The sequence below is a fragment of the Aspergillus tubingensis genome (genome assembly GCF_013340325.1).
Source record: "Aspergillus tubingensis WU-2223L DNA, scaffold_5, whole genome shotgun sequence".
NCBI lineage: Eukaryota > Fungi > Ascomycota > Eurotiomycetes > Eurotiales > Aspergillaceae > Aspergillus > Aspergillus tubingensis.
Genome location: NW_023336279.1, coordinates 820,239 through 842,197, shown reverse-complemented (window position 1 = coordinate 842,197; position 21,959 = coordinate 820,239). Strand labels below are relative to the sequence as shown.

Genomic DNA, 21,959 nt, shown 5'->3' with positions numbered 1-21,959 from the left:
GTTTATTAGATCCCTTTGGATTTGTTCAGTCGTAATCAACACACAGATAGAGGTTTCCCAGAACGATTTGAAGCTTTTCAGCGTCATGGCATACATAGTTCGGTTACCGATCCAGGCTGACGAGGAGGTAGATACAGCCGAACTAACCACAAGCTACTCCATAAGGTAGGGCCCCCAAGGCGACGGCTCGTTGTCATGGAACCACCTCTTCTCATCCTCAGACCCAGTAGGAGGGATTCTGAAACCATTGACGTGGACAAATTCGCGCTCAAGCTCCTCACCGTTGACCTCCCAGTTGTAGCCTTCGTCTGCAATAAACGGCTTCAAAGTCTCATGTACTTTATTCATGAAACGAGTTCGCATAGGGCTCTCTCCCGGAGGAAAGTGCCTTGCGATATGGCTGAATGTAAGCCTAACAAAAGGCTTCGTCCCTTCCCCCGACTTCTCAAACACATCGTGTCAGTAACTAGATTATCGCTGGGTTCCTCGCCAACTTACGCATGAAATTCCGGCTCGGTACATAGTAGCGGGTGGCATCTCAATAAATAGGACAACCACATAAAATGCCGGCAACCCAACGTCGGTATACATCGAAGTTATTCCCTTTGACAAGTTCTCCCTCTGATCGGGACTTGTGAAGGTCCCGGTCGGATGGTATATCCTCCAATCCGGCATCTTGTGTAGGTGATTTGGGATTTATGCAAGGTAAAGGAAATGTGTGTCTCGAAGATGTCACCAATGTAATTGACAGAGCAATTTCAAATAACATATACTGGTGCTTCGTTAGTATCAAATATTCCTACTACGTTGTAATATAAGTTTTGTCCATGCAGGGGGGAGGTAAGCATATTTTGCCAGTGATTACTGAACAATCCCGAGATTTGCTTCGACATACATACTAAAGTGTATACGAGCTAGTACGAATAATTATGAGCACCGACTAACTATCATGTCCGAATTCCGAACATCTCTCGCTCGGCTAAGATCATTAATCTTCATTCAACGTCAAAGTGGATCCCAATTGATTAGTCGTTCCGGCCGACCCAATGAAACACCCGGGATTCCCACCGACTGACTCAAGATATCTAAAACAGCCTAAACTGTATTAGATTGTCTACATTGAGTATCGCGACAAATGATAGACCCCCATTGAACTCCGGTATTCAAAGCATCTCGGTGGCGCACGTTCTGGTGACTTATTTCCCTAGCGCAGTTAACAGGTTATTGTCATACGGCGGCCTACAATAGGGTTCAGGGCCAGTAGGTATCAAGTTGGGCGACACTCGGTGATCGGCTCCTTCCATGCCGCTTATAAATCACCGTCTCCAATGTCTATTGACGATCTGAAACCGACTGATCGGCTTCCAGTTGTGGCGTACCATGGACGGGCCACGACGGCGTGGAGACACCAGGCGGAATGAACTTGGCATACGTGGGTATTGAATATGGAGAGTTTGTCAACGAAGTTCCCTAGTCTAGGTTGTCAGTCATTTCGGGTTATAGTCCGGTTGCCACTCGACTGAGCTGTGGCTATAATTCAAGGACATTTAGTTTTGTGTTTGGAAGGTGTCTCAGTATCGAAGAATCCGTATTAGTGCCTTGACGGTCTGGATATGCCGGGTTGGCCATCTATTCTTCTTTTTACATGATTAGAAAGCTCAATGAAAGCGTTACTATATTTTTGAGCTTTTCATTAGAAATATCATTTCTACTAAATGATAATACAATCAAGTCCGTACCGACAGGCAAAACTTGTGCCAACAGAAAAACTGACAATATAATGAAAAAAAAGAACCACATAAACTAGGTAACAATATGAGTAACATTCGGTTTGCGGTAGATATATATGCTGTCTGCTAACTCGTGATGTCTGTCAGGTGGCTGAGGGAACTTCACCAGACAGATGGGCACCAGCACAGCCCCAACCCAAGACCATAGGATTAAACCTATTAGGATACTTCGCAATCATAGCAGAGTACAATTCGCTTACAGTCTGAGGTTTCTGTTCCAACAAACCCATGAAGTCTCGAATATACTTCTTGGTTGCTTCCAGATGCCATATGCCATCCATTTCATCCGCATTCCGGTGACCTGGCACCACATAGACGGGATTAAGTGCCTCAACCTTCTCAACCGCTCTGATCCATTCTTCTCGCTTCTCTGGGGTGTTCGCTTCGAAAAGCATTTGGTGAACATCGCCATATACCACATCTCCACAGACGGCCAACCGCAGGTCTGGGACCCACAGTACAGTTGAGTCAAATGTGTCGGAATGGCCGCACTCAATTGCCTCGAAAACCCATCGGCCTTCTAGTAAAAATTTATTATTGCTTGGGAGAGCTTCCGGTAGCCGGTGCTGGGTAGAAAGTTGATCTCCCGGGAAAAACGCAAGCCACGCCGAGAACCCCTCTTCGGAGATTTGCTGCTCGATATGACGGACAGTCGCCTTGGTTGCTACTGCTTTCGCTTCTGGAAAGTGCTGCAACAGCAACGGGAGGCCAAGGAAGTGGTCCGCGTGGCCGTGGGTGATATAGATATAGGAGAGCTTTCGACCCGGTGCAGTCTTCTCGATCCATTCGACCAAGTCCTTGTTCTGGTTGATTGTGATCGCAGTATCAACAAGAACAGCTTCATTCTCCGAGTAAATCAGAGTGCAGGTTTCGGGAGACCATGTGGTATTCTGCCGGTGTGAAACATGGTCGACACAAGGGATTGGCGGCACCGTATGAACAGACACTCTCAAACTAGACATGATGTTCCAAGTATCACCTCTGAGGAGTCAAATATACGATCAGAAGAAATGGAATCGATGGTCCTTAGCAAGGGGTCGGGAGCATGCGAATTTATGCTCTACTTGGCTCGTATTATTTCTGTTGAACATCCGATCCTCCGAACCCACCTCGGACTCGGACTGAATCATTCATCAACATAACTATGTAGCTACCTGAAGACGCAATAGAATGCGATTCTCCGGCCCCCAGACGAACCGGGCCCCCGCCAACTTTGATCATCTCAACAACCCGCCGGACCCATCAACTCAACCTCAAGATGAGACGGGCTTGGTGGGTCACGTCTAACTAGTCAAGTGGCGCAAGTCTCGGAACCTTTAAAAACGATCACTAATCTTTCCGTTATCCTAGCCGATTCAATATGTACAGGTTCTTGGCAGTCCACCTGATTAACGCAGATCTTATACCAGTGATGATCTACAAATTAAGGACAACGGAAAATACTACAGCAATAATATGATTTCTAGGTATGCGATAGTTTCGCGCAACGTTTGGTAGGCGGCCGATTATGGTGAAATATTTGAGTTATGTCTCTAAACTACTTAGAGATACCCGTCAAAATAATTGCCGACGGAATGTACAAGGCCACCACCAACCTCGCAGAGATTGGTCTTGAGAGAATGAATAGGTGTCACAATGTCGTAGAACGGGAAATTCTGACATTTGGACTAATTATTCTATACAGGCGCCCATAATTTTGTGCTGAGAGATATACAATCGTGACTGACAATTTTAGACTTAGTGTGGGAGGAACAGTACAAATCTAGGACAACATAACTGACATTACACCCAAACCCACTATGGGGTTTATACCCAGAAAGTAGCTAAATTACATGTAATTTGTTCACAGTTGTAATAATCCGAGTTAAATAACTGTAAAACGAAACGACTGACTGCAGCTTGCCTGACGACAGACCTGATCATGCCAAACAACCGAAGGCAAAAAGAGCCATCTATCAACTCTGTTCTTGAAATAGCTTGCAAATGAGACTGATGTTTCAGCCACAGAGCCAGGCTAAGCGCCTTCCCAAGCGACCGGCTTGTTTTCCTTCGCCCAAATCTTCTCCGCATCACTTCCAAACGGAGGAGGAACTAATCCATTGACCCGCCATAGCCTCCTTTCCGTCTCATCGACATGAAATTCCCAATCGTAACCTCTATCGGCAATATGAGGCTTCAAGGCTTTGTCAATCGCGTCGCATGTAGATTTATAAGTTTGGTCGTCATTTTCGAGTCGAACGGCGATGTGGTCAGCAATAATTCGAATAAACGGTGTCCCCGTTCTGATTTCAGCGCCGACCCAGGTATCTCCCGGGGGGAGCTTCATAAAGTTGATGACCACATAGAAGGCAGGAAGACCAATTCCGGTGTATATCTTGGTGATGTCTTCAGTCAAAGCTTTCTTGGAAGCGGTGTCCTCGAAAGTGCCGGAGGGGTGAAAAATGAGCCAAAGGGGCATTTTGAGTAAGTATGTGGTTATAAGCGGAAAACTTTAGTAGGGTCTCAAAGTAGATAATGGCAGGGCCAGGAAGAGAACTGATACAGATGTTAAACTACGAGGACTTTGCCGTCAAACGTTACCTTATAAATGTAGCTGAGCCCATCCCAAGCTAAAGTTCCTTTCCCCATAATACCTGGAGTTGCTTCTTACATGGGTCATTGAATACCTGAGGGCATGCCCCCACATACAGCTGGTAATCCCCTCGGCTTTTCTTGATACCTCAGAATGCCGATCATGCTGGACAGTGGGTATTTGGATGCGAATACGGCCTCGGAAGGAGCTCGGAGAAATTCATAGATACGATGAGCGACGGATCGATAGGTAATCATTGCTGGATAGATCAGTAATCAAATAATAAGCGTCCTGATTAGATAGATAGGCCGATACTAACTGCCCAAGGCAGACAGTCCTTAGCTGGCATTTCTATTCACCCCTTTATATTACTCACAGCACTATAGTAGGGTTCATTCTTCGGCTTCCTCCCACCCGAGATCCTTCCAGCGAGACTAGCCCATCCTTTCTCTCAAATACATGTATTGGAAAACAGATTTTAGGTGAAAATCGACTCAAACAAAGTTTCTTCACAATGCCTATCCGCGATGTGGCATTCAAAACGTCTGACCACCTCACACTTCGAGGTTGGGTCTTCACTCCCAGCTCCTTCGATGGAAAGCTTCCGTGTGTGGTAATGGCGCACGGCTTTGCGGCCCATAAAGAATTCAACCTAGGTAGCTTTGCGGAGTATTTCACTTCGAACCTGCCAGTCGCTGTAATTGCCTATGATCATCGTTGTATCGGAGCCAGCGATGGAGAACCAAGACGAGAAATCATCCCTGCCTTACAAATAAGCGACTATTCCGATGCTATCACTTTTGCACAATCTCTTCCAGAGGTTGCCGCCGACAAAATTGCTATCTGGGGAAGTTCATACAGTGGAGGTCACGTTCTCACAGTTGGCGCGGTTGATCGTCGAGTTAAAGCTGTTATTAGCCAAGTGTAAGTTTAACCTATAATCTTACGTCTGATCTGGTCCTGGCTAAAATTTCATGCGTGTGAATAGCCCTCTCACTAGTGGATGGGATACTTTCCATCGTATACACAGAGCTGACTTCGTTCCGAGCCTAAACAAGTTATTCGAAGACGGTCAGTTTCCTATCCCTTTAATAGATACAATTCTAGTGAGAAAACGCCTGTCCTGCTGACGAGCTTGAAACCGGGGCCGTAGATCGCCTTGCTCGTGCCAGAGGAGAAGAGCCGGCTCGGGTGCCCGTGGTAGACAAAGATCCTCACGCCTTTTCCGTTCTTCCTTCAGAAGACAGCTATATCGGCTACAGCTCAGGAATACCATTCGGATGGGTAAATGACGTGACACTGAAGAGGTATGTGGCACAATTTGTTTCTGAGTAACTGGAATGTAGAGAATGGGTCTAACCATAAACAAGCCTCGAGGCATTCCGAGCATACGAACCTTCGGCGCTTATTGAACGTATCAGCCCTACTCCGTTGTTGATGATTGTGATGGATAATGATGTTGTCACACCTACCGACCTTGCGCTTGGTGCTTTCGCAAGAGCAAAGGAACCCAAGCAATTACACATTCTGCCGGGAGGACATTTCGACCCATATAATGGGCAACTCTTCGACGAAAATGCACCGGTACAGGCCAGGTTTCTACAAGAGCATCTCCTAAAGTAGGATAACAGTTGAACTGTTCTGATCATCTGCTGGTTATTTGGTACGTCCGCTATTTGGACTGTGTGTATCGTCAAACAGCTACTACTAGAAGATATGAAGCCGTTTCAGGCACCTGACCTCATAAAAAAAGGTGTGTTTGTACAAGAAATCATCTTGCCTGTCCTTTCTTGACCAATCTCTATGCTCGCCTGACTGGACCGAGAAGTTGAACAGTGTTCTGAAGCTATCATAGATCATGTAGAGTCGGGCCTGCGTGAAGCCTCTTCATCTCCGCTTCCACAACTCTTTCCATGCCAGTACAAAGCGTCCCGTTGTGTGGTCCGGTATAACAAGTTTCAAGAATTAACGTAATTGATCTAAATCCATTCAAAGAATTTCTTTCTGAATCAGACTAACTGGCAGAGATTGCTCTTCTCAATCCGCTTCCCTGCCTCCATACTTGTCAGGATCAACCATACGTTCCTTCACCCATGAGTTAATCGCATCCATATCACGACATTGAACCTCAGAGCTCCATGAAGCATGAAGTCTCACCTGCCGTTCCATAGGGGTCATATGTAGGTAGTCCTCCGTATACCGCTCTGTGCCGTCATCGTCAATATACGTATAGTTGGGATCCCACCAGTAGATTAACGAGATGTCACCATGACACAAAATAGCCTGGCGAATGGCATCAAAGCAATGATCTGCGTTATAATTAGTTGGGTTATGACGAAGGAACAATATGGGGAGCATGATAATACGAACTCTTATGTATCTCAACCTGCTCCGCAGACATATTTGGATAGAAAACATCCGGATAAAATGATTTTCGAAGGCGATTAAGACAATGTAGTTGATGGTATACCCCTAATCCGTACACAAGATACCCGGGATCATTGTATAGCTCCACAGACTCTGGCAAGCCATGCTTCTTGGCTGTCTCTATATCCATCTTAAATCCATTATCGTTCTCTGCAGCTGGTTAGCTTCCCAATAAACGAGGCTTTTCGACTCCGGTGGTCCTACCTAATGCCCAGCTTGTCCATGGATCTTCTTTCCCCGCAACAATTGGGGACTGAAATTCAGGGTCCGGCTCATATTTCATGTTGACATACTGAACGACGCCATCGTCACGCAACGGAGCTTGTTTTTCATTATCAGTCTTTATTCCTGGATTCATGTCCTTTTCTACACTTACAATATGGAGGATTGGGCCCCGTATGGAAGGAATATTGTCTTTGGAGTAGATGTATAGCACCAAACAAAAGAGCCACCAGACATATGTTCACACACACGAGGACCGGAACACAATAACTGAATCTTTGTCTAGATTCCTCCCTAGGCAATTGGTATGGCTCTGGGTGGAGAAGACCAGCCTTTTCAGTAGCCTGCTCCTCATCATCATCGGTCTCCTCTTTCTGGGGTTGGGAAATATTAACATTCATCAATGAAAAAGCCATTGATTGGCCGTAGGGATACGCTGATTTGTGGGTGATACACGTTGAGAGATACCAGGTTTGCGCATACGAGAGACCTTTTTAAGAGGAATAGAGGCATGGGGAACGTTATGGGCTTGTCGGCGCAGTAAATTGCAGGGTTCCGATCGCTAAAGGAAGATTACACATCATCTGTATGAATTGCACCACCTGAGCACTTAAGCAGATCGACAACCTCTGTCACACTTTCAACATATCACAATTGTCACCCTATCCCTGACATGTATGCGGACCCGTCCTTTCACATCCCCTTTAGGCAAATGTCGTTTCCTCCTAACTTCTCTTCGTGCGGGGTTATGAGCCCCCTACCTATATCTCCGACTAATTCCTACATATGCTTACTACGCACCCTGCCGTTTAGCCGTGTAACCGTATAGGAAGCCAGGGGTTGAGACATCGACACCTGACAGTGATCACAAAAGGTAGGGTCAACATTACTTTGTTCAAAGTCCACAAGGGCTTCTAGCTATGTTGGGGTCGTTCGGAGACGTGGTCGGGTGATCGTTTACAAGTGAGGGGTTGGATTATCTCGGATCAGAAACCTCTTTGACGGAGTTGATGCAATGCAATGGATAGAGGGTAAATGCATCGAGATTTTTGTAGAAATTAATGAATGGGAATATGGGAAAATCTCTCTTTATTCACAAACCAGTAACCTCATAATGTAAACTTTGCTTCTATCCTGCTGCATAGTGCGGTTTGGATAACATGAGCATTACTCGACATTCAAGCTTATTAGCATAAGTTCAATGTCATCATAAACTTATTTATGAACACATAGGTCGCGCATTGTGCTTCACCTGACGATTTACGAGGGAGTTAGATTCACTTGTGTTGTAGTTGGTGAGACAAGTATGGGCCTTACGTACTTCGGCATGTAGCACAGTAACACAATAGCACGACTAGGACATTGGGGTACTTGCGGATCAAGAGAACAACTGTTCATGCATGTAAATTCCCTCAGTATATCTCGAATCCCGACACAGTGCATCGTTTGGGTGCCGCAAATATAAATATGTGCACTCTACAGACTCCTCTCAGTTTAATCTACAACCATCGAACCCAGCCATCCAAACTTTCAAAGCATTCATACAACCTGCTTTGATAACCCGAAGAATTATACCAAATCACTACACTCTGCCATCCTCAACATGCGTTTTACTCCTGTCTTTGCTATGCTTGCACTTCTCGGCACCGGCGCAATTGGGGCTGCCGTGGGGCTTCCCCCTCAAGAACCGGACAGCCATCAGCAACTGTCGCCTGCTAGCGACAGGCCCGAAGATTTTGACAAGCGGCTTTTCAAGGGTAACCTCCTGTATCGTGACGTTGATGAGAATGAACCTGAGCGTCTTAACAAGCGCGTCTTTGGTGATATCAAATATCGCCAGCTCGATGACACCGACCCTGGGAGTCTGGACAAGCGTCTCCACAGGGCCATCGTCTACCGGAAGTCTGATGACACTGAACCTGAAAGCCTCGACAAGCGTAAATATGCCAATCTCAACTATCGCAGTTCCGACGAGACCAATCCTGAGAGTCTGGACAAGCGGCTTCACAGGACAATTGTCTACCGCGACTCTGACGACACTGAAATGGGAAGTCTGGACAAACGTCTCCACAGGGCCATCGTCTACCGCAAGTCCGATGAGACCGACCCCGAGAGTCTGGACAAGCGTGTCTTTGGCGATATCAAATACCGCCAGCTTGATGAAACCGATCCTGAGAACATTGACAAGCGGCTTAACAAGGGAAATATCTACCGCAGAGAGGCTTGATCAGCTACCGACAGGTTGGCTTGAAGTCCTTTATAGGTAAGTTATTTCTCTGTCACTATATATGCCCTTCTGTTACGTATTTGCACGAGTAACTATGCCGCTGAGAAAGTTGATTTCATGTTAGTGAAATACCGGCCTCGGTTCCATCAAGAGGTTGATTTGCATCAACAGGTCACAATGATCGCCTACCCATCACCGTTAAGAATGTAATGCTGGGTCTATTCCTTGGGTAAATGATGATGGTCTATTATCAAGCACTAGTCACGTCGCTTCATCGTGTCATACTGTCGTTTCTTCTAAAACTACAAGTCTATCCACACTCTACATGTTTAGTATTCTATACTTTAATAGAGTCAATCGGAAGCCAAACGTTAATGCGTAAGTTATTATGCCGAACATTTCAATTAATCATACCCATATGATTAAAGCTTGCCACACACAAGAATTAGGTACCAGTGAGTATTTCCAAACTGTTTTAGAATTGGCCCAACGCGTCCGGCATGTGCAAGTGGTACTATTGGGCTAGACGTGTTAAGGGTTTGTCTTCTCTAAATTTTCTCTAGGCTTCTAAACGATATGTAATGCCATCGAGGATTGGTCTGGGCTTGCTATTATTCACTACAGCCCAGATGCGCGTCGAGCTATAATATATAGCGGGCGATCTAGTATATACTATAAGTAATATTCCCAACCAATATGATACATCTTCAATGTAGATGTGCATTATAAAAATCGGCACACCCAGAAGGCAAGAATAGAAACTACGGATCACAAGCAGCATTCTAGCCAAATGCTACGTATCTAGAGGCACATCCCCACACGCTCAAATATCCGGGAATTGCGGCATTTTGAAATCAAAGATGATGACCATGTTGATGATGGTACTGATGAGGATGCCTTTTCTACGGATATATTAGCAAGGGATATGGTAGAAGTCCAGAGCATGACGTGGTAAACATACATGCAGAGCAGGAGTTTCACCGGCATTTGCGGAAAAGACAGAGCTGGCGCTCGGTGAAGCTAGCGCAGCTACAGATGAGCCGCCAGATGGTGTAGCAACATGGCTATGGCCATCGCAAACACCATACATAAAATGCTGAGACGAGAATGTTGATAGAGGACTGCCCTTGTGCAGCTGGCATTCGCCCCCTCTCACGCTGTAGAGCCAAGACGTGCATTCGGCAAGGCTATCGCAGTAGCTTGCACATTGTGAGCCGGTTTCGTAATTGGTAGTAAAGGCGAAGGGGGCACCGCTGAAAATACCCATTGTATTTGCGGAAATATGATCCAGGCAGCTGGCATATGTGTTACTGACAGTGGCGAACAGGAGGGAAATGAAATAGCTAGAAAGCTTCATCGTGGGTTAACGTAATGGCGGTTAAAGTGGCAGGTTTGTCTGTATGGTAAGAATGTAGGGAATGTGGGATGAGTAGTAGTAATTGAGGAACATATATCGGAGTAGAATGAGACTGAAAACACCGCATGGAAGAGAAGGAAATGGGAAAGTTCTGGTTCGATCCCCAGGCTCTGTTTCTCACCCTGTCCCGCTCGACTTCCAGATGACCCCAACAAGGTATTATGCCTAGCGATATGCCCGATCAGGGTCTTAGCCTTAGCACCGGAAGTGTGATCTACTTTGGGACTAAGTCTATGCTCGGTAAAAACCCTTTCTGTCCAGAGAAAAAAATTTATCCGTAGTCCCTGGTATTAGATTGCGGAGCTGCGGCTCTAGGACAGGCGAACACTCGTTTGGGGTTGAGGTCTCCGCTAGCATTCGATAGTTCCATGAAGCACAACGGTGGCGAGATAAGGGAAATTAGGGTCTCAGGTGAGGCCTGTCCTCTAAGTGGGGGCTCGCCGCATCGGCGCGATCCAAACGCTGAGCTAGGCACGGCGCCGGCTGTAGTTGACATGAGCGCCGAGAAAAGTAAACACTGGTTGCGTTATTTTCCAGTTGAAAAAATTGATATGGAGCGCAGTTTATCGTCACTGTGGCAATTAAGCGAACCTTTGCTTCAAAACGCCAACAGCATTTGTGACGTGAGGTGTAGTCCAGAAAGTATGTTGCTACTAGCCAAGAGAAGACAAGCTCTGCTAAGGCTTTATTGTCCGCGCCGAACCCTTGGCGTGCCCCGCATGGATATCCGGCCGACGCACACTCCAAGAGGCCTGAACCCTCCCTCGTCCCCCTTTTGAAGCGAAGGTCCTTGTCTCATACCTCAATTTCAGTAAGTTAGCTATTGGAGTCTTTATGTTTCTGCCTGGAGCGGACTCTCTGGACGTTCCGATTTGCCCACTGACAATAGGTGGGTCGAAATCGGTCGAGTAGTTCATGTACTAAAGGTCGGACGCACGGCCTGGCCCTTGCCTCGGTCGGAGATAACTAGTAGTCAGTTAATTTGGCCACTTTCAAGCAAAGCAACCTTTCTCGTAATTACCATAGTCAAGGAAATTATAGGCTGGGTTATATTGTCTTTGGATAACACTATGTGGTGGATTCATAAAATTGGTTAAACACTAGCGAGAGCTACACAAGCCGGTCGAAGGACTTCATAGACCGCTTAACTGCCCGAGGTACCCACATGGCCACTTTTTCCTAATGTAAAATTCTTGGCCAAAGGGTACTATGTCATCTCCTTGAAATATTCGGAAATCTACATTCAACACCTCAAAATCCGGCTCCAACGCAAGGAGTTTGTCACGAGTAGTAGGGTCTGGTGGCAGTATTTTCGCGCGTAAGCCGTCTGCAGAAGTTGACGGGTCTTGCTCTCTTGACGCAAATCGGAGATACAGCTTTTCCAAGCAGGGTACATCCGTAGGGCAGTGCGTTATCAGACTTTTCAGTTCGGTGTACAGTGCGGATGAGCACTGAAGGAGGCAATGGTCAATGAACAGATGACTGAGCGAGCGTGGAAGAACTTGCCAGAGTGGCGGTACCGGCTTCATGCTTCCATCTTCAGTAAATCGCAAGAGATTACCCCACCGCATACAAACGGTCTCTAACCGAAGGAAGTTCGAGAGAGATCCAAAAAAAACCGGTGGGGGGGTCTTTGCATCTTGCCGGACGTTCCAATCACTGAAGGTCAAACTCAAATGGCGGAGCGAAAAACGAGAGCTCTGCAGAGAGTGGTATAACTGACGTAGGTCTTGCCAGTACTGACTTTCATATTCATGCCAGCCCTGTTGTTGCAGTGTAAATGACTCGAGCGTTGAGCATCTTTTGAGAAGGCAAGGGAGGCTTGGCAATGCAGTTCCAGGGCATTCGAAATCCAGATGGGTGAGTTGTACGGTGGAGAGATCCTTTGGCATGCTAAGTTGAGATCGGTCACAAGGGTTTGAGACGTATAGCTTGCGCAAAGAAGGAATTCGAAGAAAGGGCAGTAATCGAGTCAGGGGAACCGCATCCACTGATAACTCAGATTCCCAGATACAAGGTCCGTTTGTAAGTGAGATATGCCTGAGCTTAGTCAAGATTCCTAACTCAGGATTGCTGGCCCACTCTATAACCCGCTCAAAGTGAGGTGAATGCCTAGGGGGGAACGGTCCGTCCTCATAACCTCCTATCCATACCTCTTCCGGAAGGGCAACCCCAAGCTTCTCAAGATTCACAAGCTGGACTAGCAACAGCGCTAGCCAGGCATCTTCAAAATGGTGGAGCGCCCGATGAAAATCCGTGCGCTCAGAAGATTGCTTGAGGTCTCTGCGCCAAGAAAAGAACTTGCGGCGATGTTTGCGTTTAGACTGTCCATATGGTAACATGAAGTGGCGATATTTTTCTTCGGCCAAAATCTCCAAGGGGGGTAGTTGTTCCCATTTCCCCTCCTTACAGTCGCTAGGATAAAGCTCCAAAGATCGAATCAATGGAGCAAGTGAAGGGTTTGTTATCATCACTTGAGTGAATCGACGGACAGGAAGAAGTGATTCGGGCATGATTCCGTACGCAGAACCCAGATGGTCGTATTCATTGAGAGGGAGCGAGACGTGGTGATATAAATGGGGAATAAACGCAGTGTACCATGCCTTACATACAAGAACCAATCGAGTGTAGTCAGGTGGGGTAAAGAAAGGTATAATATGAAGCAAAATCTCGCTCGGGATTTGAGCAAGCATTTTGGACGATATGTAGAAGATACGTGTAGCAGAGGAGGAAGCGACGAAGACGAAGTAGATAGGAGAATAGTTCAATCATTTAAGTAGCCGATGCGGGGCGACGGAGCAGCCTAATTATCCGAGCTGGTTGGGTCAAGGGCTCGGAGCAGGGAATTAGGGTCATAGGATCATAGTAATGTTGGTAATAATGTAGCTTAGTATCAGAAAGAAAAAGGACACTAAAGGCCCGACCGACTATCGGGAACTATTGACCTCACTCATTTCCATTAAAAGATTACACACATTCACAGGCAAAAGGTAGTTCTCCCTAAATAAGAGCATTCACTAGCATCAGGGAGCGTTTGTGGCCTAACCCCGAAATTATGCGCGACAGCTTGGCTCTGCGTCTAAAACATTGCGTAAGCTGGCAATGTTCTGTGCTATCGCTAGATGATCGCGGTATTGTTTGCCGTTCGAGCCTTTAATCCAGTCCTGATACCGCTTGAGCAGAACTTTGGACTTGGAAGAACTCTTCGATGCCTGGACAGCCGCTGTCTTGACCCAGTCAATGACTTTGATTTTACTTCCATCCACCGTAGTCTCCGTATCATACAGGCTCACACCCTCGTATCTTTTTTGGAACTCTTGCTCCAAGTGGACGAAGTTATCTTCCCACCGTTTTGCCTGAACTGCCTCGAGAGCTTCCTTCGCGCTGGACAGTAGGTTCTTATCAATAGTTCGAACCTCGCGAGCCTCTTGAATACGGTTCGTCACCCTCGCCGACAAAGCCACGTGATTCAAATCATCTCCGTCTTTCCACACTTGGTTGATTCTATATTTGTGACCCCATTTCATGGCGGAAAATGTTTTATCTGCATCCTCGATAGGCGGTGAGGTTGTGTCTCCGGCCGGTATCACGGACAGCGATTTCCCTTCAGCGGCGGTAGTTTTGAGAAACTCGTTAAAGGTGCAAACTGTGCCGGTTGCAGGGCTGCACTCGTATGCGATGTATCTGTCGGATTCCGGAAACGCGGCGACCTCAATTTGGTAAGCGTAATAGTAGTACACCATCTCGAAGATTATTGCACGCTGGGACGCTTGTCCTAGGGCTGCCCAACAGAGGGCACTTAAAAACACATGGAAGAGCCTCATGATTGAACAAGACAATCAGAAAAGAGCGAATCATGAATGTATGTTTGCAGGCTTGAGGTATCCCGATGAATCAACGAATAAACAATCTGCTAAAGAGAGAACTCAAAGAAACAATAATGAATGGAGGTAGCCCTGAACAAGGAATCCTAGACATGGCGGCGAATTTGGGATTCTTATTGCACATCCTGAGCCCAAAGCACGAGGATTGTTGCACCCATGTTAGTCTCTTTGACCATGGGAAATTAGCTTTGATCATAGGGAAACATAACAATAGTGTCGGAAGATGTCCCAGCTGGGTAAAAGCATGTTCTGGAGCCATAGGAGATAGGGTCCGGCTGCGACTAATCGTTAGCGTGGACGTTAAGAGCGTTGTATAGTCATCATGAATTGGAGTCTAGTGGATAAAGTCTAATATAGCTAGTTGGCTTATTATTATCAAGCTAGTTTCATTCGAAAAGTAGGTGTCATTTCAGCAATGCCAGGTTGCCCTAAAAAAGCATCTACCTTGGTGCAATTGCGAAATCCCGCAAAATGGGCCACCTCAATTAACGCTATACAAGTCATCCGAACTTCTTGCCCGCACTAGGTGGCATTCAAAAAATATAAGAAGAGATCCACGTCAGTTCTTACTATCACAATCTCCTCTTTTCGTCCATTCCTTCTTCTATCAGTCCTACGGGTTACCGTTCTTTCCTCATTCTCTAGTCACTCTTTCCACAGCGTTTCCTCGGGTTTTTTGGGGCGCCGAAAGGTTTTCACTAGGTTACGTTCCTATTTTCTTATGCCCCCAATGGGCTTCGTTTTTCACATTCTCTTTCTTTTTGTTGCTCATGTTCATGCACGAGCAGTCTTTGCTCATTTCATGGTATACACTTTTCCCTCTACAAAAATCTAATTTCGTCCGGAACAAAACATTGATGTCTTAGTAGGTGTCTAACACGGAAGGCTACACTGTCGATGACTGGGAGGCTGAAATGGCCCTTGCCATTGAGGCAAAGATCGATGCTTTTGCACTCAACATCGCTGCGGGTCAGGCTGTGAATACTGCTTCCGTGGCAAATGCTTTCCTCGCTGCTGAGAACGCCGGCTTTTATCTCTTCTTTTCATTTGATTATGCTGGAAACGGCGCTTGGGATAAAGCTGATGTGATTGATTATATCAGCGCTTATAACTCCCCAAATGTGTACTTTTATTACAAAGATAAACCTTTTGTCTCTACGTTCGAGGGCCCTGCCAACGCAGAAGACTGGGTGGATATCAAGTCAGAAACAGGATGTTTCTTCATACCAGACTGGTCATCACTTGGAGCCATGGAAGCAATGGAGCAAGCTGATGGTGTCGCCGATGGGCTGTTTAGTTGGGCTGCCTGGCCAGATGGTCCTGCGGATATCGACACATACACCGATGCCTCTTATATAAACTACCTTGAGGGCAAGCCCTATATGATGCCTGTTTCGCCGTGGTTTTTTACTAACATGCCGGGTTACAACAAGAATTGGCTCTGGCGAGGAGACGACATGTGGTTCGATCGTTGGAACCAGGCATTATTCATTGCGCCGGAATTCATTGAGATCATTTCATGGAATGATTTTGGCGAATCTCATTATATCGGTCCGATAAAGTCATCAAATGATCCTCTAGCCAACAAGACATACACCGCCTTTGATACTGGACTGGCACCTTACAACTATGTCCTCAACATGCCGCATGATGGGTGGCGCGATTTCCTTCCCTATGTGATTGAAACATATAAAAACAACATATCTACCATCACCCAAGAAGGTGTGACTGGCTGGTATCGCCTGAATAAAGCTGGGGCCTGCTCTTCTGATGGAGGAACCACTGGTAATACAGCCAGTGAGCTTCAGGTTGAGTACTGGCCTTATGAGATTGTGCAAGACAAGATCTTCTATTCGGCTCTTCTCGGATCTCAGGCCGATATCACAGTGTCTGTTGGTGGCACTGACCTTGGGGCCTCATGGACCGCAACCCCCAGCGGTGATGTTGGGGTCTATCATGGCAGCGTGTCATTCTCTGGTCATTCCGGTGCGGTGGTCATTACTATTAGTCGCGGTGGTGCTACAATTGCCAGTATAGACGGTCAATCAATCTCGTCCGGTTGCGCTGCTGCTTCCGATATCGAAAATTGGAATGCCTGGGTTGGGAGCAGTATGTCCTCCAACACCATCAGTGTAACTCCAGCCACATCCCTTTCCAATGAGACATGTATCGAGGGTTGGGGTGCTGGCAATTTTCTCGGGCTCTGCTCCGCGGCCTGTTCTTGGGGCTACTGTCCGATCACTGCTTGTGTTTGTTCCAAACTCGGCCCGCCACCAACTGTACCGGAGGAGACAGGGGTCGAAGGCTATCCGATATCTGGCGAAGATGCTAGCTACAGTGGCCTGTGTTCGTTCGACTGCAATCATGGTTACTGTCCGAGTACTGCGTGCGGGACGGTCGAAGTAACTCTTACGGTTCCTACAGTGTCCGACTTCGCTGCGAAAGCATGCACGGCCGGTGAGGGCACTGGTGATTTCGTAAATCTTTGTGCCTTTGGTTGCGCACACGGCTATTGTCCCATCCATGCTTGCAACTGCACCGCGACTGGGACGCTCGACCTGTTCTCCGTGGTCAACAGCAGTGCCACAGCCCATCTGCTCTCTGGCGATGACGACTATGGTCTATGCGACTTTGCCTGCGAGCGTGACAGGTGCTATGACCAGTGCGAACTTGGCGATGCTTACTCAGATAGTGACGAGCTCTCCTGTACGGACGATGACACACGGTCCTGGTGCGAAGTGACCTCGCCGTGCAATTATAACCTGACTATATCTACGCTGGAGGACCTGGACATCCAAAGTGCTTACATGCAGGATGAGTGCATCTCATACTATATGTTGACCGTGTTGTACAATTTGATTGACGAAGTGGTGGCAAACTATACGGAGATTATGGCCGACAACAACTACAACAAGACCCTGAAGTACTACAAGGAATACGTCGAGAGTAATATCACATCCACTCTCGCTAGTGTCATGGAATGGGCACCTGCCGGACCGGGCTTGTCTTACTTTGACTGCGTCATCGAATGGAAGGGCAAGAACGAGTCCGCGACAAGCTGTCCCAACTACAGCGCTACTGGAGTTTTCAACGTATACTATGAGGTCAAGAACTCCACGGAATTCGAGGAAATGCTACTGGAGGACTACGGCATCCAGCCCGACTGGTTCAAGTACGGTACCGAGAAGGACTCCTATCTCTGCGATGGAGAGAGTATCCTGGCCCCTTCGTGCCATGACTCTGTCGTCACATATATAAACATACCCAAGAAGGCCGACTATGTCAACATCACCGATCCCCGGGTAGTGGTCGAGAAAGCCCTACCAAATCTGGACAACCTGCAGGCCAACATCCTCGCGGTACAGCTGCAGATCTTGCTGGGATCTTGGCCCGGTTTCACGGACGACATCGTACAGAGTATCTCATTTGCGGTGGAGCTTCTCCTTCAGGCAGTCAGTTCCATGCAAGAAGTCGTGGCAATTGGGAAGGCAGAAGAAGCCTGGAAGAAAAAGGAAATGATTGAGGATATCATCAGCGCCATCTTCCTGGCTATTCCTTTTGTTGGCGAGGCAGACGCTATCAGTGATATATTCCTGGATGTGTCCCGAGTTGCGACAGTAGTTGGAGACACTGCTATTGTGGCTGATAGTATCTATGAGATTGTGGAGGATCCTGACAATCGTGTCGCCACAATTTTGACAACTCTCCTTCTGGTTGGGCAGCGCTCTGCAGAGGAATACGGAACTATGGCCGCAGCCCGGCGAGATATCCCGGATGAGACTATAGAATCTCTTGGGCCGGTCTTTAAGGAGAAAAATACTCAGATCGAGAATCTAGTCAAGGACTGTGCGGCTGCTTAGACCTAGACTCATGAGTGAACAGAATGTGTTTCATTAGGACAGATCCCGTGATTGTTACATGAAATCAGCAACAGCTCGCAAACCTTTGAATAGCAGATCCTTTCTATAGCACTAAACCGGTAGCCGAGTCAGACCTGAACTTAGTTGAAACAATTTCTACGTAGTCATCATCCTATGCTTCGTGCCAAGCAGACTCGCCATCAGAAACTTTACTATGTGATCCGTAGTTAGCATTTTAACTTCTTATGCTTCATTCTTCGGACAACTACCTGCAAGATGTGCCAACTAGTAAGTATTCCCACCAAAACAATGGCTAACAGGGTGGTATTTGCTACTGCTTCCGCACAAAATGCAGAACTGATCAAAGTCTGCTCTTATAGATATGACCCGGCAGAATGTAGTCCTTCGCCTTGTAGTGTGATGAGGGATAAGTTCCGGATTTCTAACAACATCACTCTATTCACATTCAAGTCCATCATTCAAGATATATACTAAAATTGTGAATGGGGCGGTGCCGCCCTCCTAAAGCTTTCGGTATTGATATCAGCCCAACATCTGATGATAGGCAGATCTTGTCTCCTCATGTTGATACACCAGATATGGTCGTGCGCTGAGTATACTGAACCTTTTATATGATAGGACATTCACTATATTATCACACGTGATACTATATGTGTTACTTGAGAATGTCTGAGCCAGATGAAGACCGCAAGTAATTATGTAGTTTTAACATTAGCTGATTACTTGATATATAGTCGGAATTTCAAGTCCTCCAATAATAATTTATCCTTCTCAAAGAACAACACACCCTCATATTGTCCTTCAAATAAACCCCAGTACTCCAATTGTTCCATTGCGTCTAGACACACATCATCCTTTGTTCGCTCGGTATGTTTCTCGGCATTTTCAAGATTCACAATAGAACTGTAGCAAGTCATCGGGAATCCGTATGATAAATCAAGGGGGGTCACGTACCATTGTCCACTTTGGAGCTCCCACATAATATTTTCTCTTCGTGGATCCCAATGAGTGAAATGGCGGGACTGCAGTTCCCTGTAGGTCCGTTAGCAGGGCTCTAATTCGGAAATGTGTCTACCTCAGAGTCTTCTGTGCCGGAAGTTATAGAACATGCATACCATAACGCTTCAATGAATGCAATTCGAATACGGTTTTGCTCCTCTTTTCGAAGTGTGTCGAAGAAATGTAGATTCTCCCCAGGGACCTTCTGCATCACAATATATGCATTGTACCCGCCTGGTAATTCATCGCTAAAGACTTGTCTTTCGACAGCGTACCCAAGAAGCTTAGGTATCCTCCTGCAGTCTTCTAATTGCGATAGATTATATATTTCGCGGTAAACACCGTCACTAGGCTCGGAATACCTATGGTTACTCCAAAACGTGATTCTATTGATGTTAGTCCAATATGTTCCTTCCTTGTGGCCATATTTATACTTTAATCAACAGTGTAAACTTACTGCTTTTTGATTTTTATGACATCTGGCGTATTGGAAGGTTGATCAACTCTTGTAGCTTCATAAACCTCATGTCGCTCATACATAAAGCCACCTTGTGGGTCTTCCTGCTTCCGAATTTTGCTTGAGAGATTTCTACCGACTTTCCAGGCCCCGAATTCAAAGTCTAGTCGAGTATCGAATAGTGGTTTGTGACGATAAATACTGGAAGCCATGGTTGTCGCGATCAAGGCGGTAATAGTGGGAATTCTGAGAACAGGGAGAAATCCGTAACGACCAACAACGTCACGTGGTGTGGCCTTTTTAATTTTGATCAGGGAAACGTTGTGTTCTCTTGATTGTCATTCACAATGAATTGATGAATGGCCGGTATTGTTCTAGTCCTCAATCCAGGTGCTCATAGGACAAGGTACATGTTATCATGCTTCGCTGGCTTCGAAAACATGAAGGTGAATAGAACACTCATTAACAACAACAAATATATATCAAAACAGGAAATTATCACCAAGACTTCAAGATAGCAATGTCACTGTTTTCCCTGTTCCTCAACGTCTGTCATGAACAGTGCAATCCGAGATCAGAAGGTCTTAACTAACAATCTAGCTGCCTTGCTTGACTTTCACGAGGCATAGTAGTGACCAGAAGGATGGGATGAAGAGGGGTGATATTACCCATTTCTCGCCCCTCTCGTAAGCTGTCATATGCTATATCTGCGAACCGGCTCCTCCAAGCTCAACACCATGTTCATCCCGAAAGCTGTCAACGATATATCTACAGTTGACATTTGAGTCTGACTACGACTCATGTGACCTCAGCTAGCGCCCGGGCATTGAGGGGGTCTCACTTAACAGCCCTTAAACTCTCCGTTTCGACTTCAACATCAACCATCTCCAAATACTTTGTCAATTCTATCAGTCGAATCCTCCAAAATGGAAAGGAAAAAATGGAGAATGCTAGGTAAGAAATCCAAATCTTCGTAACCCACACATCTTTAACTAGACCCTCGCCCAAATAACAGAGAACAACCCCGACGTAATGAACCAACTAGCAGCAAAGCTAGGCTTATCGCCGGAGCTACAATTCTACGACGTCTACTCCCTAGACGACCCCTCGCAACTCACCCACATTCCCCGACCTGCCCTAGCCTTGTTGGTGATCATCCCACTTACACCAGCCTGGGACCAAAACCGCAAGGCCGAAGACGCTGACAAAGAAGAACCTTATCCTGGCTTTGGCCGCCCTGATGAGCCCGTCATCTGGTTCAAGCAAACCATCGGTCACGCCTGTGGCTCGATCGGTCTGCTTCATAGCGTGATCAATGGTCCGGCGGTTGACTTTATCAAGCCTGATTCCGATCTCGCGGAGATACGCAAGCAAGCTATACCGCTGGATATGGACAAACGCGCTGAGATGCTGTACAACAGTGAGGCGTTTGAAGTGGCTCACAAGTCAGTCGAGCAGGCTGGTGATACCGATGCAGATCTAATGGATGATCGTCATGGTGGGCATTTTGTTAGTTTCGTCAAGAGTGGCGGGAAGCTCTGGGAGCTGGAGGGGTCGAGGAAGGGGCCTCTGGAGAGGGGAGATCTTGCTGAGGATGAGGATGTTCTTAGTCCACGAGCGCTTGATATGGGTATCAAGAGGATTATCAAATTGAATGCGGATGAAGGAGGAAGCCTGCTTTTTAGTTGCATTGCTTTGGCTCATAAGGCTTAGAGCCATGCTCAATGCTCAATTGATATACTGTGTACGGAGTACTACTACAGCGATGACTGTTATCTGCAATCCTATTGGTGGTGAAGTCCCGCCGCTGCTCTACATGATGACTAATTGTCATCTCGGCTGTCGCCGGCTCCACCAGCAAAGTCAGCTAGCGCAAGCGAGGACCCACCGGCAAGGTATAAAAGGCGGCTTCCCCCCCAAAGATTTTGAAAATCAAGCGACTCTACGTTAGTGTCCCTCCCCCCTACATTGGGATGATCCCACTGAAGACTTATTTGCTAACCACCTTTTTGCCTACAGTTCAAAGAATCACTTTAGAGTAGACGTCCCACCTCTGAGCTCTTCTAAAGAGCCACAGAATCTC

At 46.7% G+C, this 21,959-nt stretch overlaps 12 protein-coding genes across 12 annotated transcripts; 4 read left to right on the top strand and 8 right to left on the bottom strand.

The window, feature by feature from the left end:
• Positions 1–153: 153 nt before the first annotated feature.
• On the bottom strand, positions 154–675 carry AtWU_03612 (tautomerase family protein; the record flags this gene model as incomplete). Its single annotated transcript, XM_035498724.1, has 2 exons — positions 154–441; positions 499–675. 2 exons carry the CDS (start codon positions 673–675, stop codon positions 154–156), a joined length of 465 nt encoding a protein of 154 aa, XP_035354617.1.
• A 1,198-nt stretch (positions 676–1,873) lies between these two features.
• AtWU_03611 (MBL fold metallo-hydrolase) lies at positions 1,874–2,752 on the bottom strand (the record flags this gene model as incomplete). The annotated part of the gene is made up of 1 exon (XM_035498723.1): positions 1,874–2,752. One exon carries the CDS (start codon positions 2,750–2,752, stop codon positions 1,874–1,876), a length of 879 nt encoding a protein of 292 aa, XP_035354616.1.
• A 1,052-nt stretch (positions 2,753–3,804) lies between these two features.
• On the bottom strand, positions 3,805–4,248 carry AtWU_03610 (tautomerase family protein; the record flags this gene model as incomplete). Its single annotated transcript, XM_035498722.1, has 1 exon — positions 3,805–4,248. The coding sequence occupies one exon, from the start codon at positions 4,246–4,248 to the stop codon at positions 3,805–3,807; it is 444 nt and encodes a 147-aa protein (XP_035354615.1).
• A 628-nt stretch (positions 4,249–4,876) lies between these two features.
• AtWU_03609 (alpha/beta hydrolase) lies at positions 4,877–5,985 on the top strand (the record flags this gene model as incomplete). The annotated part of the gene is made up of 4 exons (XM_035498721.1): positions 4,877–5,286; positions 5,351–5,433; positions 5,516–5,669; positions 5,733–5,985. 4 exons carry the CDS (start codon positions 4,877–4,879, stop codon positions 5,983–5,985), a joined length of 900 nt encoding a protein of 299 aa, XP_035354614.1.
• Positions 5,986–6,399: 414 nt separating this feature from the next.
• AtWU_03608 (oxidase ustYa family protein) lies at positions 6,400–7,412 on the bottom strand (the record flags this gene model as incomplete). Its single annotated transcript, XM_035498720.1, has 4 exons — positions 6,400–6,671; positions 6,733–6,939; positions 6,994–7,110; positions 7,166–7,412. 4 exons carry the CDS (start codon positions 7,410–7,412, stop codon positions 6,400–6,402), a joined length of 843 nt encoding a protein of 280 aa, XP_035354613.1.
• A 1,202-nt stretch (positions 7,413–8,614) lies between these two features.
• On the top strand, positions 8,615–9,238 carry AtWU_03607 (uncharacterized protein; the record flags this gene model as incomplete). The annotated part of the gene is made up of 1 exon (XM_035498719.1): positions 8,615–9,238. The coding sequence occupies one exon, from the start codon at positions 8,615–8,617 to the stop codon at positions 9,236–9,238; it is 624 nt and encodes a 207-aa protein (XP_035354612.1).
• Positions 9,239–10,151: 913 nt separating this feature from the next.
• Positions 10,152–10,595, bottom strand: AtWU_03606 (uncharacterized protein; the record flags this gene model as incomplete). The annotated part of the gene is made up of 1 exon (XM_035498718.1): positions 10,152–10,595. One exon carries the CDS (start codon positions 10,593–10,595, stop codon positions 10,152–10,154), a length of 444 nt encoding a protein of 147 aa, XP_035354611.1.
• Positions 10,596–11,788: 1,193 nt separating this feature from the next.
• Positions 11,789–13,348, bottom strand: AtWU_03605 (F-box protein; the record flags this gene model as incomplete). The annotated part of the gene is made up of 1 exon (XM_035498717.1): positions 11,789–13,348. The coding sequence occupies one exon, from the start codon at positions 13,346–13,348 to the stop codon at positions 11,789–11,791; it is 1,560 nt and encodes a 519-aa protein (XP_035354610.1).
• Positions 13,349–13,708: 360 nt separating this feature from the next.
• AtWU_03604 (transcription factor domain family protein) lies at positions 13,709–14,479 on the bottom strand (the record flags this gene model as incomplete). The annotated part of the gene is made up of 1 exon (XM_035498716.1): positions 13,709–14,479. One exon carries the CDS (start codon positions 14,477–14,479, stop codon positions 13,709–13,711), a length of 771 nt encoding a protein of 256 aa, XP_035354609.1.
• Positions 14,480–15,269: 790 nt separating this feature from the next.
• Positions 15,270–18,399, top strand: AtWU_03603 (glycoside hydrolase family 71 protein; the record flags this gene model as incomplete). Its single annotated transcript, XM_035498715.1, has 2 exons — positions 15,270–15,344; positions 15,409–18,399. 2 exons carry the CDS (start codon positions 15,270–15,272, stop codon positions 18,397–18,399), a joined length of 3,066 nt encoding a protein of 1,021 aa, XP_035354608.1.
• A 740-nt stretch (positions 18,400–19,139) lies between these two features.
• Positions 19,140–20,088, bottom strand: AtWU_03602 (uncharacterized protein; the record flags this gene model as incomplete). The annotated part of the gene is made up of 4 exons (XM_035498714.1): positions 19,140–19,323; positions 19,375–19,452; positions 19,536–19,805; positions 19,877–20,088. The coding sequence occupies 4 exons, from the start codon at positions 20,086–20,088 to the stop codon at positions 19,140–19,142; spliced, it is 744 nt and encodes a 247-aa protein (XP_035354607.1).
• Positions 20,089–20,802: 714 nt separating this feature from the next.
• AtWU_03601 (ubiquitin carboxyl-terminal hydrolase) lies at positions 20,803–21,589 on the top strand (the record flags this gene model as incomplete). The annotated part of the gene is made up of 2 exons (XM_035498713.1): positions 20,803–20,830; positions 20,892–21,589. 2 exons carry the CDS (start codon positions 20,803–20,805, stop codon positions 21,587–21,589), a joined length of 726 nt encoding a protein of 241 aa, XP_035354606.1.
• Between the last annotated feature and the right edge of the window lie 370 nt (positions 21,590–21,959).